The sequence below is a fragment of the Anser anser genome (assembly GCF_964211835.1).
Source record: "Anser anser genome assembly, chromosome: 16".
NCBI classification, from domain to species: domain Eukaryota; kingdom Metazoa; phylum Chordata; class Aves; order Anseriformes; family Anatidae; genus Anser; species Anser anser.
Genome location: NC_139737.1, coordinates 12,320,736 through 12,338,574, shown reverse-complemented (window position 1 = coordinate 12,338,574; position 17,839 = coordinate 12,320,736). Strand labels below are relative to the sequence as shown.

Here is a 17,839-nt window from a genome sequence, read left to right as displayed (position 1 = left end):
CTGTAAATTCTATGACTTGCATGTTGTAGAAGGTCAAACAAGATTCAATATTGTTTCTATCATTACAGTTCCAAGTGACATGAGAGATAAAAAATGACAAAGCTTTCTTATGAGTATAGAACTGTTATACCTGGGGATGAGGCATGCAAAAAAATTAAGATCTTCCAGTTTGAAAGTAATTCTTGAGAAAGGAAACAGTCTAGTTCCTACTGAAACTATCAAAGTTTTAATAAAGAATATAAAGATCCCCCTTGGCTCCCCCCAATACCAATAATCCCACTGCAAAGACTATAACAGTACAGTAATTCCAAGGAGGAGACAGGAAAAGGAATTATGGAAAATTTGAGGATTATTTTATATTGCATTGAGTTTCCTCAGACTCCTCGAATAAGTGTAGTGTTAACTAATGCTAAATTATATCCAATTGGCAAAGCTTTTGAGAGGACCATGAATATAGTGAAACGGTTCTATCTTGGAAAGATAGAATATATTTTTCTTAATTATTGTCAGCGTGCAATCCAATTCCAGATAGTAAAGCCCTGTCTGCCTTCAACACGTGACAGCTGATCCATACCACTTTTAATGTAGTCCTGCCCTTTCTTAGTTGGCAGAAAATAAATAGAGCACACAATTTTCAGAGGCCATTTGCAAAATTAAGATTCACACTCAAAGCTATAAATATGTAATTTAATATTAGCATCATGTGAATATCCCCAATTTTATAACCTGAAAAAAAAATACTGTAAAAACATTGTACTCGTTTAGGACTTCTCATTTTTAGATACACAAAAGTTTAAACAAAATACTTGCCCGCAAACAAGATTTCAGCTTTCGAGAGCATGGGAGTTAGTGACTACAGCAATCACACAACTTTCCATAAGCTGAGCACGACTCCCGCATGCTCTGAATGGCCCAACCATTTTGCAAGAAAACTAACTTACCAAAATTTCTTGTCATCCCTAAAATACCACATCCTTGACATAAGACAAACAAAAGTAAATGATTTGGCAAGACACACCAAGTGGAACAAAGGTCTGCGGCAGGAGTGAGTTAAATAGAAGACTGATGGTAGAAACCAATGCAAGAGCAAGCACAGGAGTGCTTATATTGAGAGTTTCAACCTCAAAATCATTGAAAATACTGAGAAAGTGTTATTTAGTGAGCAGTCTGAGACAAAAGACTGAATAATACCACACTGATGATTAAGAGGCAATATGATATTTTCAGCACTGGTCACAAGGATCACTCAAAATCTCAGATGCAGCAGAAGTAACAAAAGAAACATTTGCCATAACATGAAGGAAGGAAAAGAGAAAATTAAGGAAATAAGCAACCCATTTTAATTTGTGTCTGTATCCTGCTGAGGAAACAAGCAGTTTGTAAGTTGTACTCTGTCATGTAATTCAGTATTAGCTGCAGGCTAATAAATAGGACAGTAAAGCATATGCAAAGACTGATTTATAGGATCCAAAGACAGATAGCCTAAGTCTTGCAGCTATTTGCATCTTCCTCGCATACAAACACAGACTGATGTGAAGTTTCCTGGTGAGAGAGAGAGAGGGTGGGAGGGGAAGGGAGAGAAGAGATGCTCTGGAGAGAAATCTCATTGAAGAAAAGGAAAGGAAGAAAGAGGACTGGCATAGATTCTGGAGAGGGGTGGCAGGGGTGCTTCTTGGTTTGGTTTTGATTTTTAGATATATTATGCAGCATAGAGTACAATGCTACAATTTAAATCATTTATAATAAAAGGAAAAAAGTCAACGGGACTAGGAGAGAGATTAAGATACCAAGGTTTTACAAACTTCCACCTTGAAGATAAGTGTGCTATGGCACAGTGGTTCAGAAGGCAGTACAGACTGCATAGAGAGCTAGGAAACTTCATATTATGGTGTGGTTTTTTCCCCTCTCAAATTAATAGGCTAATGATTACAATAGTGTCAGGACTTGCTGTAATCATCCTATTTAACTGATGCCCAGCAGGTTTCTGCTCCTAGATCTAAATCCTTCTTTCAAAGTCAAAGACACGGAGAACAGTGAGGATGTGATGTGAACAAGCATCCCAGCACGAGTAAGAGGGGAACAAGTGGTGGTGTTAATCATGGCAGAAGGTTAATACATTAGATTAAAGCTAAAAAGCATTACAACACATTTTGGGGTGGTAATTATCTGAGAACTGCATTTCCTCTCCTGACAGCTACAATGGATGCTGGGAAATCAGTTGCCCAACTGAAGAACTTTTCTGAGCAAAAGTGAAGAAGGACTGCAAAATTTCAGTTCAAAACTACAACTTTGGCTATTTTCTTGCCTCAAATAATCTCACAGTTGAGTGGGGAACTAACTGCAAAGTGAGCATTCTTTGCCTAACACTGAAAAATGCTATTTAATCCTTGAATTCAGATAGGACAAATGCAAAACCAACACCCAGCTTTTCCCTGGAGTTCAGTTCTACTGGCCTTGAAAGCAAAGCAGTTCAGCTCCACCATTCAGAGGTAAATACTATACAAACTTTAAAAACCCCATTTACCTCAATACCTAGCACATGTTTGCTGAGTGGCCTCCATTCAGCACAGCTAACAGACTTCCAGAGACTTCTGTGAACTCCTAGCTTTGAAGTCGAAGGGAGACAGTGCAATGCAAACACCCTTAGCTCTGAACTCAACTATTCAGCGTTAACAGGGTCCACCGTTCCTTCAAACAAAACTCGCAAGCTTCTTTACCTTAGAATGACAGCTTCAGCTTGTAAATGCCCACCTCCAACCCAGCAGACGAGTTTAAGAAGTGCCCACACAGTAGAACAGTTGCAGCGTATGTAGCAGTATGCCAAAAGAAAAGCAGGTAGAAAGGCATGTATTGCACATGGAAGACCTGGAAGTCCATAGGAGGGTTCAGTATGCACATGGAAGACATTTTTTAAGAAAGGCTCCCACCTCAACACAACCAAAGGTGGTTGTAGGTACACAAAGGAGAAAAAGCTAAGTAGAAAAGAAAATTAAGGTAAGGTCATCTTTAGCACAGATCACTGAGAAACAATATATTTCTAACTGTTCTGTATTTTGGCTTGCAAAGTTTTTTTAAAAAGAAAGCTGGGCAAATACTCCATGCATCCCAAGAAGGCTGACTGCAACTGAGCAGACTCAAACCACGCTGCCAACAGAGTAAAGCCTAAATCAGGGCAAAGACAGGTGGGGAATTCACTTGCACTTTGCTCAGGAGAGGAAACTGTCACTTGCACAGGTGATTTTGAACTCCTTAGTTCAGTTGTCCAATAACAAATATAATATTTTTGCAGAAAGCCCTTTAGCTGCAGTAACCACTGCATTTCTGAAAGAGATCAGTAACTATGCTTCTTTACACGGTATGTCTAGCACCACAATTTTCTAAAGCTCCAGTCATCTTGGTCTCACTCACTTGTGTCCACAGCCTGAGTTTACTCCCTTCACTGGAAACTCCTTCCGTTCTCCTGTATAGATGGGATCCATAGGGATCACTGTATTGTAAGCGCTTTGTTTAGCCAGTTTATTCTTGCAGGCTTTCACATTAATGGCCATCCTTGTCTACTAAGAAATCCTCACCCACATTTCAAATTAAGTAAAGCACTACTTTTTAGCACACCCCCCACCCCCACCACCACCCCAAGTGGGCAAGTTAAGAATAGGTTCCATTCACCATGAGGTTTGGAAGCCCATCAATAACTTCTCTACAATTAAACAGGCAGAAGAAACTACCAGGAGAGAGTTAACAATGTATGTGACTCAAACTTCTCTGCTAAATCTTTTAGCTGAGTCATAACCAAAAAATAGGTGTCATTTTGAATGGTAACGTCACATGGCACCATGAGCAATCGACTCCTATGAAAATTTGTACATCAGAAAGGAGAACAATGAAAAGCTGCCAAATACATTTTGCAATGGCACACATCTGGTGATCTGAGCTGCCAAGCTATCCACTGAGAGGAAGTTTTCAGTTAGCAAAGGCATTTGGGATACGCCCTTAGCATTTGATGTTTGTTTCTGATATCAGCACTCCTGAATTAATTTCCGTGCAGTTGCATTAATTTTTACTGATAATTTTAACTAGACACTGCAAAAGCTGAATGTTCTGATCACAGAACAGGAGCCACAGCCATAATCCAGCAGAATCAAACCCTACCAGCAACAGCATCATAGGTTGAAGAACAAGTAACAAAGTGGTAATTCTGTTTTTTGAGTATGCCAAGCATGTGAGAAAGCTAATGGCAAGGAGAAACAGTATCGGCCAAGTAACCACTATTCCTTCCTTTCATCTCAAAAAGAAGAAAAAAAAAAAAAAAAAGAAAGAACTGGTACTTGCAAGACCCTGCAGACTGACAAACGGATACTACAGAACAAAGGAAGCCACCAGCAGGGAAAACTGGACAACCCAAATTAATACACTTTGCACCCCAGCTGCAATATGCTGGGAAGTCACATTACTGCTATCTTTCTCCAAGAAGTAAGGCAGCATGAAACGTATGAAATCACCCTGTCCGTACATTTCAAACAGGAGTGTAAACCGAGGTAGGCTGGAACACATTTATTTGCATTTGCCAGCCTCCCTACTTCTACCAGCTGCACTGCTTGCCGGGAACTTCCTCTAAAATAGAAGTTAATAAGTAGATATGACTAACTGGAACAGCAACCAATAAATAACATCTTATTTCCACAAATTTTTGGATAATATCTTTCATCTGAAGACCAAAATCTTATATAAATTATTTAGGCATTTTATTATTTAGGTATTATTTAGGCATCTCCTTTATATTGTCTGGTGGCGAAGACACTTCTCAGAATTGCAGACAAGAGAACATGGCTTATCTTCCTCTCTACAGAGGTCCACCCTGTAAGATGAATTCATGGAAAAGTCACGCAAAGCCAAAGGAGTCTAGAGAGCTGAGAAGGTCTACACCCAGCGGTGCTTTCCATTTCAGTATTTTTGTTCTTTGGAGGTTCCTTCTCCTCCCTTAGAACGGATGTAAGAAAGTACAGGACAAAGTGGGCAAGACTTTTCCCTCACAAACAGGGCAAGAGGAAACAGCTTTCCATGACACCATTCTTGGGAAACAAAGATATTTACTCAGGTTCTTTGCTTTCAAAAAGATTTTTTTTATATATACTTTCTCATTTATTAGTGAGTTCATTATTTATATCTTGTATTTGATCAAGAACATGATATATACATCATGAGCAACATCACACTTAGAAATCCATACATTAAAAACAAGCCCAAGCAACTTCATCCCTTGCCTACCCCTCTACCAGGCTCAGGTAGAGCTTCATTCAGGATAAAAACAGAACCCTGGACTTACATTTGCCTTTGGAAGGAAAATAAAACAAAACAAAACAATTATGTACATTAATAATCTTTCAAACAATTTCTGAAACTCAGTGGTGTGACAGGAAAGCCATATGAATTTCCCAAGTGGCTGCAATGAAGATAAACTTTTACACAGAACTCCCTGCTTGTTTGGCATAGAAACGGAAGGCTACTGAAGAAACAAATACACCAAGTTAGGAAAAAACTGACACCTAACCATTAGTTTATGAACTTCCCCTGTATCCCAGCTGCGGCTTTGCATTCTTCCTGGGAACACCTTTTCTAATTCATACCTCCTTGGCTAACGCAAGCACGAGAAACAAGGAATACATGCACATTGCAGGCGTGCAGTTCTGAAAATGGGATCCAGCCTACAAATGGCACATCAATCACTTCTCAAGGATAAGGCTTCATTTCCCAGTTCTATTTTGGATGTTGAACAGAAGAAGGAAATGTTTCCTTTTGAAAGAAGGCACATCATTCTTCCTAACTGCCTGCTTCTGTGAAACAATGGCTTTGTCCTCATCTCTCTCCCCTCAACACAACAACACTAAGTTGGAGTGAAAGAAGGCGAAGGGAAGGTAAAGCTCTTGGTGAGAGGGAACAAGTGTTTGAAATCCCATCTCCCGTTTTCTCACCACACCCCCAGCTGATGCTGAGTTAAAGCAATAGCCAGCAGATGACAATGAACCAGACGGTTAAAACAGAACGAAGAGTTTGAGTAATTACTAGTCAGATGTGGACACCAAGGAAGCGAGCATTACACTCTTTATATCAGTGTGACTATAAAGAAATAAAGGAATGCAGGGAGCTTTTTCAGGCACCCTACAATCACAAAGCCATTCTCCCATGCTCTGTAATTTCCAAGCCAGCAAAACCTTCCTGAATGGTTGACATGGGCAAAAACTCTCTGTGCTGGTCCAGGGTTCGGAGCAGCAACATCATTGCACACCTTACCAAACCTACACTTAACTTCTCCTGGTGCAGCACATGTAAATTCTGCAGATAATCTAGTTGTGCAAACTGGAAAAGAGAGAGCGAGCACGCAGCCTGAGGGAGATCCTCGTAATCACAGCTTTACTGATACCGTTGGCGGTGCCAGCAAGAGACTTCTTCCTGTTCACAAGGTGATAACTTTGAGGACCTTGATTAACGTGCGTTACTCAGGCAGACAAATTCAAATCTATCCAGTCTGGATGAGTCTGATAAATAGCTGCAAGGCACGAAAACTGCTATCTGAACTTATTATGTATACTAGAAAAATATTTGTAACAGCAAGATCTAAAATGCATATACTTCTGACCATGGATGAGCTTATCTCCTAAATGGCTCCAAGTGTGGTACTGGGCTCGCATTCCAGCCACCCCCATGGCAGAAGGACAGTTGTGACGCAGTGCTACCTCTCCTACCTGCGCCCTCAGCCTAGGGGCTGAAGTACCACCAGGACAAGAGCTGCTGTACTTCCCTGTGATGGCAAGGATGTTACTTTTAAGCATATTTCACACAAATAGCCTGGGGTATAGAACCGTACATGTGCTGAGCAAGAAAATAAAAGAAAAAAAAATCAAAAAATAAAAAGTTTTGAAGAATCTTGAACATCTACCACCCCTCCTGATAACTGTTTCATACAAAGTGAAAGACCATGGAGTTTGCAATCAACCTTAGCAAGTATGTTGAAGGTGATTATATTTTCATCCCAGACACAGGCTCTACTCTAGAGCAGACGTATAACACCGTACAACATACTTTCACACTTACACTCCACTTCTTTTACAAGCAGACCTACGGATGGCCTGATGTAACACTTCCAGGGCCAGCTCCAGCCCAACAGCAGTCTCAGCTGTACGAGTCAGATGTTTTTATTACTTACTTCTTTTAAGCTCTAGAAAGTTCTTTCTCCTAGTAGTTCTTCCCGGTGTTTAATAAGTAACTGAAGCTATTCCAGATACAACAATACTGAGACAGGTCAAAATACCTGTAGAGGTCAAGTCTGCCTTATGATTGCTAACCAGGAGTTTGTGTGGTGCATTGCATTCTGGAGCAGCCTAACCATACAGATTTTTTATTTTTTTTAACGTGTAATTATTTAGCATGCTTTTCACACTTGAATATTTCAGCTCTGATATCTGATAGCTTGACAGCTTTTTTTTCTCTTTTTTTTTTTTTTTTTTTAATTCCAGGGTGTACTATGAGCACTAGAGCAGTTTTCACGGTGTACCCAGTGAGTTAAATAAATTGATGGTGCAATTACAGTGACAAGCATCACACCAGAAAAGAACTAGAGAAAAAATAGTAAGCAACTCTGGAAAATGAAACCACCTCTCCCTCTGGTGTCACTGAAGGTATCAGCTTCATGTCTAAAAACCTCAAGAAAAAAGCAACTGATGAAAGACAAGCTGTCCCAAATACCACAAGGATTACAGAAAGCCCCTCAGTTAAGAGGCAGACTGCTTTTCGTCTGTGTTGACTAACCAAACACTTTGAAAAGCAGCTAAGACAAAACTGAGGAGTACTAGAACATATCCTAGGAGGTCTGCAGAGGGGCTTTGTTGCATATTCCAACCCCTGTTGCAGCAGAACAGATTTTAGGAAAAAGCCATGAGTCTGAACAAAATTGCATCACGTAGCAACAAAATTTTGAGGGACTTTCTGGAGAGAAAAAATAGCAGAAAAATGGTTTACGATAAATAGATTATAGATTTCTACTATCCATTCAGTAATTACTCTGGGCACTCAGAATATCCGAAATCAGTGAGGAAAAAAAGAAATAGCAAACAAACCGCTATATACACACAGTTTAAAATGTTATTTACACTTCTACACAGGGACAAGTTTCCTGGAAGGACACTCGAATTATATCATTAGTACAGATCAGATTCTGGCCAACCTCACAGTATTTTAGACAATCTTTACACAAGCAAAACATACACTTATTTCAGAATACGAATGACCGCCATGCAGACTTACTTTTTTACTTTACCAAATTACAGACAAGAAGCATTCCATTCAATCAGTACAGCAAAATGTAGCAGCTCTGGATTTTTTGAAAACTGCCCTATCCACAATTGTATTAAATTACTGTATGTGCAGCAGTGAGAGATAAGAAATAGAGAAGAGCTATTTCCACGGGCACACCAAAGGGTGGTAAGGTATATGGATGGAAATGATAGGTTTCTCTGGCTTTACTATTATGATTCTAAAGTGCAGAGAGAAGAATGAATGTATTGTCATTTACACAAGCCTTGTAACAGAGTCAGAAAGGCATTAGCATAGACTCTACTGAAAAGCATTCTCGGTACTACAAAGGTATCACCTACCAGTAAGTATTTTGCAATAATTTAAAGCAAATAAAGTTATCATCTTTTGTGTAAGATTTCCACTAATTACGATATAATACATTAACAAACATGTCCACATAAACATGTAAGGAGAGGACTGGGTGGTAGGGGGTTTAATTTCAGTGATCATTTTATTTGCTGAAAGAGGTACCTACTGTTCCGATTTAAGGTGCCGAGTAGAAGTAGAACATGATGTATTCCAAAGCAAAATTTCTCTTCCTGTATCCACCAAATATTAATCATGCAATATTGAGAAATGTAAATCACTTTCTCATTGCTATAATAAAATATCTTATGCCTAGGGAAGCAAACAGATCTTTACATGAAAAAGATACACTGATCCTTTTTTAAACCTTAACCTTTGTTGAAGAAATCCCATATGATTTTATGTTCAACTGACTAAGCAAAAGCATGCAAGGCAGAGTATTAGCTTGAATTTAGTAGGTTTAGGGACAGGACTATCAATTGAGCAAAACTTCAATTACAGACTAATTTGATGCATACACAAGTACATTACTGCAATTCAATAAACATCTCTTCAGAAGTAGACAATTCCAATTTGCTCTCATTTCAGCCTGTGTGCATGCATTACAGATTTGCTATTATCCACACTAAAATTAGTCAGACTAGAAGCACTCACCCATGCAATCCCAGTGTTTCACAGTGCTGCATCAAGCTAACCTCAAATGAACCACTTAACTTTGCCTGCTTACTACCCAGGAGCAGAGGAGTGTACCTTCCCAGAACAACACTACTCTCCTGAGTTTCTTCTGGCTAGGTGTCTGCCTGGGTACTTCAGCAACAAATCTATCGATGTCTCGTGTTGCATGTCCAACCATTCACTTTTGTAACTCATTCTTCCATTTTTCTCCTTCTCATACTGTTAAACATGGAAGTGTCAGGCACATGCCCAACTCTGCATATTCTGATATTTGGTTGCTCTGGAAGATCAGCTCTACTTAGCAATGATACAACACTAGATACACCACTCTTGGCAACTCAATTCCATTTTGTGAATTAATTTCTCCAGATTTGAACAAATACAATTCAAGATCATCCAGTGGGAATTAAAAGCACTTGGCATCTAGTGTGAATGTTCTCTTCATGATCTGTGTAGTCTGAATATCTACAACACTCAACACTTGATATTTAAGGCATTGTGAAAGCATTAGCATATTGATCACCAGGTGCCAGAGTAAGTTGGCAGAAAGTGATATAGTGGATGAAAGTGATCTTGTTTCTGCAACAGTCCTCCGTTTTCATATAAAATAAAAACATTTGGATCAGTAAAATTATACTCCTTGAGCAGATCCGTACTTCAACTTCCTTCCACCCCATGTCACCCCCACCCCAAATACAGAATGAAGCACTCTCGGGGTGACTTTGCCACCTTCTGCTCTCTTCTCCTAAGACGCAGAGAACGTCCCTGTGGTGAAGCTCAAAGTAAGATTAAAAAAGTAGCACAGTAAATAACACCTCACTAGATGCCTTGTGGAAGCTCTTAAGCAAGTACCACCTTGCAAATGTAGGCACAGTATCACCTCTTGAATCACAGTAAATAACAGGGCTAAAAACTCTAAGCTTCCTTTGAGAACTACTGATGTCTCTACTGTGTATTTTAGGACGTGAGCAGAATCATCCCCCACCATTTACTCCCAGCAGCCCTGAGCAGACTCATTTGACATGCAATGCTCCATCACAGGATTATTTATGCCTGATAAACTGTAAAGGAAGGCAGATGAAGCTGACTGACAGTTAAACTGTTCAGCTGACTGCATTAAAAGTATCCATAGCTACCATGTGTTACTACAATAGCTTATGAAGAGGGATATATCTGGGTGAAGTTTTGATTCAAATACTTGTTTTAAGAAAATGATTGAGATTGTCTCTTTTACCTTTTTCTCCTACTTGAATTTAATATGAATGAAAGAGGAAGGTCCAACAGGATGTCAAATCTTATACGCAGTTGCCATGTGGGAGGAAATACTCATCTTACATAAACTTGCTGTTTTAATGCAACCTACCTTTCACTATTAATTCTGCATAATTGGAAACTCCAGATCCACCATCTGAACGAATGACACATCGGTACTTGCTGATACTGCGTTGAGAGGTGTCAGCAACACTGACAGTAGCAGAAAAACGTCTATGGTTGACGACTCGAGTGACCATTAACGCTGTGTCCCGTCCATTCCACTGCTGTGAAGGCAGACAGAAAATAACGTATGTCAAAAGGCACACAGATTATTCATTCTTTGTTACTATTAAAATTGTTCAAACCTCCATGTTCACACTACTCTAGGTTAGGTTTTATATAAGCCCAATTTTTCAGGGCAACACTGCTAGTCATGCCCCTGCAAAATGTACAGGGCTTTGGATTTCGTGAACTAATGGGCTTACATATTCTTACAAGTATATTTAAGTTTTCATGTCTACTTAAATTTTGAAATGTTTTTGTGCATTTGATGTGTTATATATATATTGAAAAGTCTGGAGAGTGACAGTTCAGACTGCATTTGTACAGAGTATATCCAAAGACTTAGCTAGGACATGAAAATACTACAAATGAACAGGTTTTGTACACCTACAAAAATGCTACAAGATCAACAGATTTTATAAACCTGGCATTTTCAGGTGTAAAACTTTGTTTCCAAAGCAATTTAAATAAATGAATTGGATGAGCAGAAATCCTTGTACACGCAACACTCCTCAAAAAACCTCTCTCCGCCAATGCCAGACTACATTTTCCCAACTGGAAGAGTGACAGATGATGAATTAACTAGAAATCAGCATAAACACCTGAACTTGTTCAGTTGGCCTAGTTTATTAGGAGGCTCAAAGGAAAATACACTGCCATTTTGCCAATTTCCAGTAATCAATTTTGGGAGGTATTTCCAAGGCTATTTTCATTAAACACTTCAATTTTAAAGAATGGAAAACAAGTCCCCAGTAGCAACAATGGTTTCCTCCCAAACCCCTGCTTCTCTCGGGAAAAGGTTCATACTGCTTCAGATCAGAAGTGTTTTTACACACATCTAATCATAACTGAGGAAACATTTCACGGAAAGAACTCAACAGATATAAAATAAGCCAAAATATATCTCAGTGGATATACCTCAGTGGATGCTAGAAGTACAACACAGGTTAATAAACTTCAGATTAAAAGATAATTTTTAGGATAATGGCTGTGATAAGAGTACAGTTAAAATGACTGTCAAGTTATTTTTAGATAATGCCAACCGCATTTCTCACCAACACAACCTCCCTCCCAGCATTAATTTTAATTCTTAGTATTAGACAAACTGATTCCTCTCTTAGTATTTGGACTAGAATTTAAATTATTATTTAAAAAAAAAGTTATTAAAATTTCTCAAATCAATAAAAGAATTTGAGAAAATCTGTAACTTATATCACCACAAATACCATAGAAACTATGACAAGGGTCTGTCACTGATGATGTTGCAGTTGTGGTGGTTTTTCTTGTTTGATTTGGGGGCTTTTTGTTTGTTTTACTAGGCACCAAAAAAAAAGAGCACCTGAATTTTGCCATCAGAACAGCAATTTAAGAAAAGATGTGTGTTTAAATTCTACTGTATGCAGAAAGTCCTTAAAGCACATTCTTGCTAAATCTGGTCCTCCATCACATCATTCTGAGCTGTGAATAAAAAACTGTTGACTGGCTTTAGCGTTTTGAAAGTATGTGTCAGCCCTATGCACATGCACAGTGCATGCAGTAACAGAATCCTTGTTTGGGACATTAGGTGTTTCATGGTGCAGAAGTTTAGACAAATATGAAAGCTCCCTTATTTTTAAAGTTTCTGGAAGAACTCTATGTATAGAACATGTTAGTTCTGGGACTCTCCACAGCCAAGCACTTGAATGGGCAGAAGAAATAACTTTGTTCTTCACTGGCAAACAGTACTCCACCCTTCTGGTTTGCTAAATGTTCCATTTCTAACTCTAGAACTGAAAAACAGTTTTTACAGTTACTATACCTACACGAATAGTACTACACAGTCTTTCAAGTCCACCCAGCAAGATGAAAATATAGGTATTAAGAGAGGGAATGCTTTGGTCTTTTATTGAGCAACTAGAAGAAACAGTCTGCTATCAACGCAGCTAAGGGAAACTGAGAGGAAGAAACAAAGGGGGCATAAAATGATTTTTGCCTATTTTTATCAACCAGATAGCAATCTCAGACCTTATGGTACGTTTCCATCTTAACTTATTGTCCTCAGCCCTTGTCAATGACACTTTTGGAGGGCAAGGGGAAAGAAGACCGCAAATTAAGCATGAGGGAGGAACTTCTCCACTTGCTCTCTTTTCTGTTTTATGCCTGAGCGCTTACAGGTGTGCACACATTTGTTTGAAACTAATATTTTGCGGTTACTGGCCACTTTTTCATCTTCTATTGCATGATTCTGTATTTTGTCACCCTAAACTCCCATCTGGAAACACTTTAAGGCAGTTCTCAAAAGATCTCGGTGATAACATTTTGCCTCACCACCTAGTTGTCCTCCGTCTACTTATTTTACTTGAAAACACTGCATCACCTTACCTGGAGCCAGAGTTTGTCATGCTGCGACCACTTCCCCCCAGCAATGCACTGGAACGTCGCATTCTGTCCCACATTAACCTCCACGTTCTGAAGCCGTAGGAAATGTGGTGCTTTTCCTAACAAAAGATGCAAAGGATAGGAAGGGTAGAGCAAGGCAGCAACTGACTGTGTTACACCAACACTGACATAACACCCAGCAAAGCATTAAGGCCTATCCTTGACCAGGCGATTTAGTAAAATGAAGCTGTCCTTCAGTACTTGATTATTCACTGCAGAGCAAGGTGGGTGAGCTTACAGAGAACAGCCCAAGATAACAATACAGAGCTCTGGCACATCTGAAAACATAGACTGTCAGATCACAAGTTCACGGTCATCAAAACAATTTCTTACTCCTTGCTATGAAGAGTAATTGAGTAAATTCTTTAGAAAATTGTGTTTTTATAAAGGTCAAAAAGAAATCAAATGTTTCTGAGGTTGTCAAGCATGACTGACCCAACCCAAATTCTCCTAAGTGCCTTTTTTCCCTTTTCATTTTTTTTTGACTGTCAACTACATCCTAGAATTTTAGGATAACAAAGTCATTGATATAAAATCATTGATATTAAATGAAATATTGGTATTACTGATAGTATTTTATCACCATATTAGTTAAGAACAACGTAATTTTTTTTGCTGACATTAAATTCAGTATTAGTTCAGTATTAAACCACTGATACCAAAGTGGCAATATCATCAATATTAAATATACATTTGTTGACAAAGGAAAAAGATCAGAGGATTGTTTTTTTGACTAAACACCACTCATCTACTTCTGTAAGAAAACTTACAAGGAAAAAAAAATGCAGTGGTGAATCCGACACTTCAAAATGACCTTAGTGCTTGCAGGGCTTCAGAAGAAAGTTTGTGCTCCAATTAAATACTTTTAGTAAGACATGCAGTCTTGTAGGACAGTAAAGGTCAATCCTTTTCAACTCATCTTTGCATTTCCTAATACGATTAGCCACCAGAAAGATACAAAATTTCATAACACACACTACCCTATATTCTTCTATTGGAAATAAATAACTTTGAAAGGGCGTGGGCATCTGTGCCCAAGCATATGTATGAGGCTTGGCATACAGGCAGGTGTCCGCTACAGGCACGTGAACAGAAAACACTTGCCTGTACGCTATGCTGAATGCTTTTATCTAGTTTCCTTATGGTGTTCTCCATGCACTCCGTTTGCTGACAACTCCAGCACACAGGCTGCAAAAACGCAGTGATTCTGTACTGTCATGCTTTCTGGGGGCCAGAAACATGTCTCAAAGTTCACTGGAAAACAACCTTTGGGTGACGGATGGGATGTACTGTGTGATATTTGCAGGCCAATATGAGTAATTCCCGCCCACAGGCGAAGGTGTGTAGGTACATGCGGGCTCCAAAGTGGGCACCGCGCAGCCTGGGTAAGGGCAGCCCCCCCCGACCCCAACCCCCCCCTTCCCTTGGGTCTGCCCGCATCCTGGGCACCCGGCCATCCTACCCCTGCCAGTGCTCAGCACAGCAAGCCTGTGGATACTCCACTGCTTCCCTTCTCAGGATTTCAAAGTGGCAACACCATCTAGGAATTTTCCTCCATCTCTGTGTTATGAGGCACATTTTCCTGGGTTCTTTTTTTAACCGCTACTGACGTGTGACTATTACACTTATCTATGAAGGTGAAGCAGACATGAAAAAATAACACCAATGATTTCAAGTCACATCCATGCTCACCAGGAGCTACATGGTTCCTGTGTTTTGAGTTGTAACAATTGTAAAATGAACGCAAGGGGCAACGCCTGTACAAGTGATGGAACACGCTCTGGTGACATTTACCCTGGTGGCTGTCACTGCTGAACAACAAAGGCAACACTGGCGATCGGACAGGAGAAGCATTTACAAAGACTGCACAGAACTCGCAGCTTGTGGGGAGCTCTGTACGCTGCAGGTTGCAAACTGACTCAAAATGCAGGGGTTACAGTTTGAATCACCCCACTTTGGGGTCAACAAGATTGCGCTCAGTTTTCAAGAGGGACCTGCATATACCTGCAGACATTGATTTAAACATCAGTTTAAATACTTCACTAAGCAGGGGTCTTTCTGTTATTATTTTTTCAATCCCATAACCTTGCCTAGGCTTTGCCACACAGTTGGTTCAATGGCCTCTTTCCCAGTAAAGGGATCAGTCATCACCCGATATGCAGCGGAATACATGCGCATCATTTGGGGGATTTGTTTGGATGCTGCCAGTTATCAGCAACATCTGGTCAACACAGATTGTAAGGATTTCTTAATGAAGTAAATGCACCCAAAGGCCTGAGCAATGAGCACATGGTAAATACAAATATAATTTAGTTAAACAGCAATTAACCATATTGCAGTTATCAGAAATGTCCTGTTAAACTTGAGCAGAGCCATCCATGTCTGTCACACTGAATGGCAGCTATTCTTTGAAATTCTGTACTGCAAGAATAAAAGTCTATTTCACTCCGCTGATACAATCTACGTGATTTTGTTGTGTGCAGCCACTGCTGACTTACTGAGACTACGAGCTAGTGAAAGAGGCTGTAAAGCACTGAAGTGGCAGGGTGGTGGGCTACCTTTCCAAATGACACGAGGCTACCTGGAAATGTTGAATTTCCAGCACCAAAATATAAACAAACGTAAACATAATCTAATAAATCAAAGTACCACCCCAAAAGTGCATTTTAGTATGCTACATAACAGCTAATAATTTGAGCATTAAAAGACACAGGGTAATTACAGATTACTTTTAAGAACATTAACGTATTTGAAGGAGACATGTCTAAACTCATTAAAGAACATGAAAGCTGTTAAAAATCTTTAGAAGGGACTGTGTACTACATACACAATATAGACATACAAAAGTCCTCAAGCCTCACTGTGCCTGCACAGAGAAATAAAAGAAGTTCACGCCCAAACGTAGAGGTTTAAGGTCTAAGTACGAAAAATGTAAGCTGGACATATGGTAACCACTACAGAAGAAACATAACCCAAATACCTTTGAACCTGCATTAGTTTTCACTCTTGTGCAAGTCTGAATGAGATTTATTTTTAATATCCTCATGCAGATGCTGAGTGGGTTTAACATTTCTTTTGAGAGATACCTTTGGGATATGTCCTTTACTAAGGAAATACTGAACCAATTTGATTTCTTTTTTTTGTTTGTTTGTTAAGTCAACCACACAGGGCATTATCCAAAACTTTTTAGATCTTTTTCTACAGCAGTATGATTCAGAAATAACAAAACAATCAAGAGTTTTGTGTTCTTGTGGCAGTATAGGAATAGAAACTTCCAGACATTCAGGCACTAACTACAGACTCAGTTTTGCTTTTTGTACAACTTGGTAAATTAAGTAGTTGTGCAAGGCTGATTGTCATCAGGTGTCTCAGGGGACATAAAAAGAAATTTTAGAGCTCACTGAATCGGGTATATCACTACTTCAGACCACAAAGCCTGGTATATAACACATTGATAGAGTTAGAAAAACAAAGAATGCTCACTGCATGGATGGGCAAGAACTCTGACTTCATCCACAGCTATGTACCCTGGATGTCCTTTCAAAGAGACAGATTCAAATATCACCTGAAATACAAAATAAGAAAAGGTTTTCTGAAAAGAGAAACAGCAGTAGTCATTTGGCCAGTCACAACATTCTGCTCGTATTCCGATGTCTGATACATTCAAGGCATTTTATCCCTAATAGTGGAGGGGTGCCTTTGCAACTCACTATGCAGATGTATATCAAAGACTGAAAATCTGTTTGATATGGAAAACGAAAAGTTAGAGCAACATTAATTAGGATTAGCAAGAAGTATTTCCACGTGGAAAAGCAAAAAATACCCTCTTTATATACACATACTCCTGTATTCACTATAAGTGCCAGTCCAAGAACATTACGTGTGTAATCACTTGACATCTTTTTCTAATTAGTGTGCCTCAAAGTTGGAGAATGTCATTCACGAGATAATGTTCTCATTGAATCAATAACTCTGCATGGATTCTTTTGGAGAAAACCTTGATTTGGCATGCATGCTATTGCAGTATCAGAAAGCAGTAAGTGAGCAACAGATGACCCTGGATTCTAATTACTGGACTGAAATAAGATTCTCCCAGAAATAATAAAGTTGTTTTCTGCCTTTCCCTGGATTGAACTAGCAGACTCCGAGTACTCTTTGAAAACATATGTAACGCTTCTCTATATTAACAGTACACTACTTAACACTATTTTCTGCATGTATCTGGACAATGAAAGTGTTCTCTCAGCCTTTCTTCACAGGAGAGGTGCTCCAGCCCTCTGGGCATCTTCACAGCCTCCTCTGGACCCGCTCCAGCAGTCCCACATCCTCCTGGTGCTGGGGGCCCAGAGCTGGACACAGGGCTCCAGGTGGGGCCTCAGGAGGGCAGAGCAGAGGGGCACGATCCCCTCCCTCCCCTGCTGCCCACCCCTCTGCTGCTGCAGCCCAGGACTCAGTTGCCCTTCTGGGCTGCAGGTGCACACTGCTGGCTCATGTTGAGCTTTTCGTCCACCAGAAACTCCTGAGTTAGCGATTCCCTCCTCAAAGGAAAGGAATG

At 39.7% G+C, this 17,839-nt stretch overlaps 1 protein-coding gene across 29 annotated transcripts in view; it reads right to left on the bottom strand.

Moving 5' to 3' along the window:
- PTPRT (protein tyrosine phosphatase receptor type T) overlaps window positions 1-17,839 on the bottom strand; it is a 572,020-nt gene that overhangs the window by 262,057 nt on the left and 292,124 nt on the right. For all 29 annotated transcript variants that reach the window (XM_083801726.1, XM_083801725.1, XM_083801723.1 and 26 more), the window contains 3 exons: window positions 16,768-16,849; window positions 13,228-13,343; window positions 10,694-10,868 (listed from right to left, as the gene is read on the bottom strand). In XM_083801726.1, the coding sequence (XP_083657852.1) occupies window positions 10,694-10,868; window positions 13,228-13,343; window positions 16,768-16,849 (373 nt within the window). The remainder of the gene's footprint in view (window positions 1-10,693; window positions 10,869-13,227; window positions 13,344-16,767; window positions 16,850-17,839) is intronic.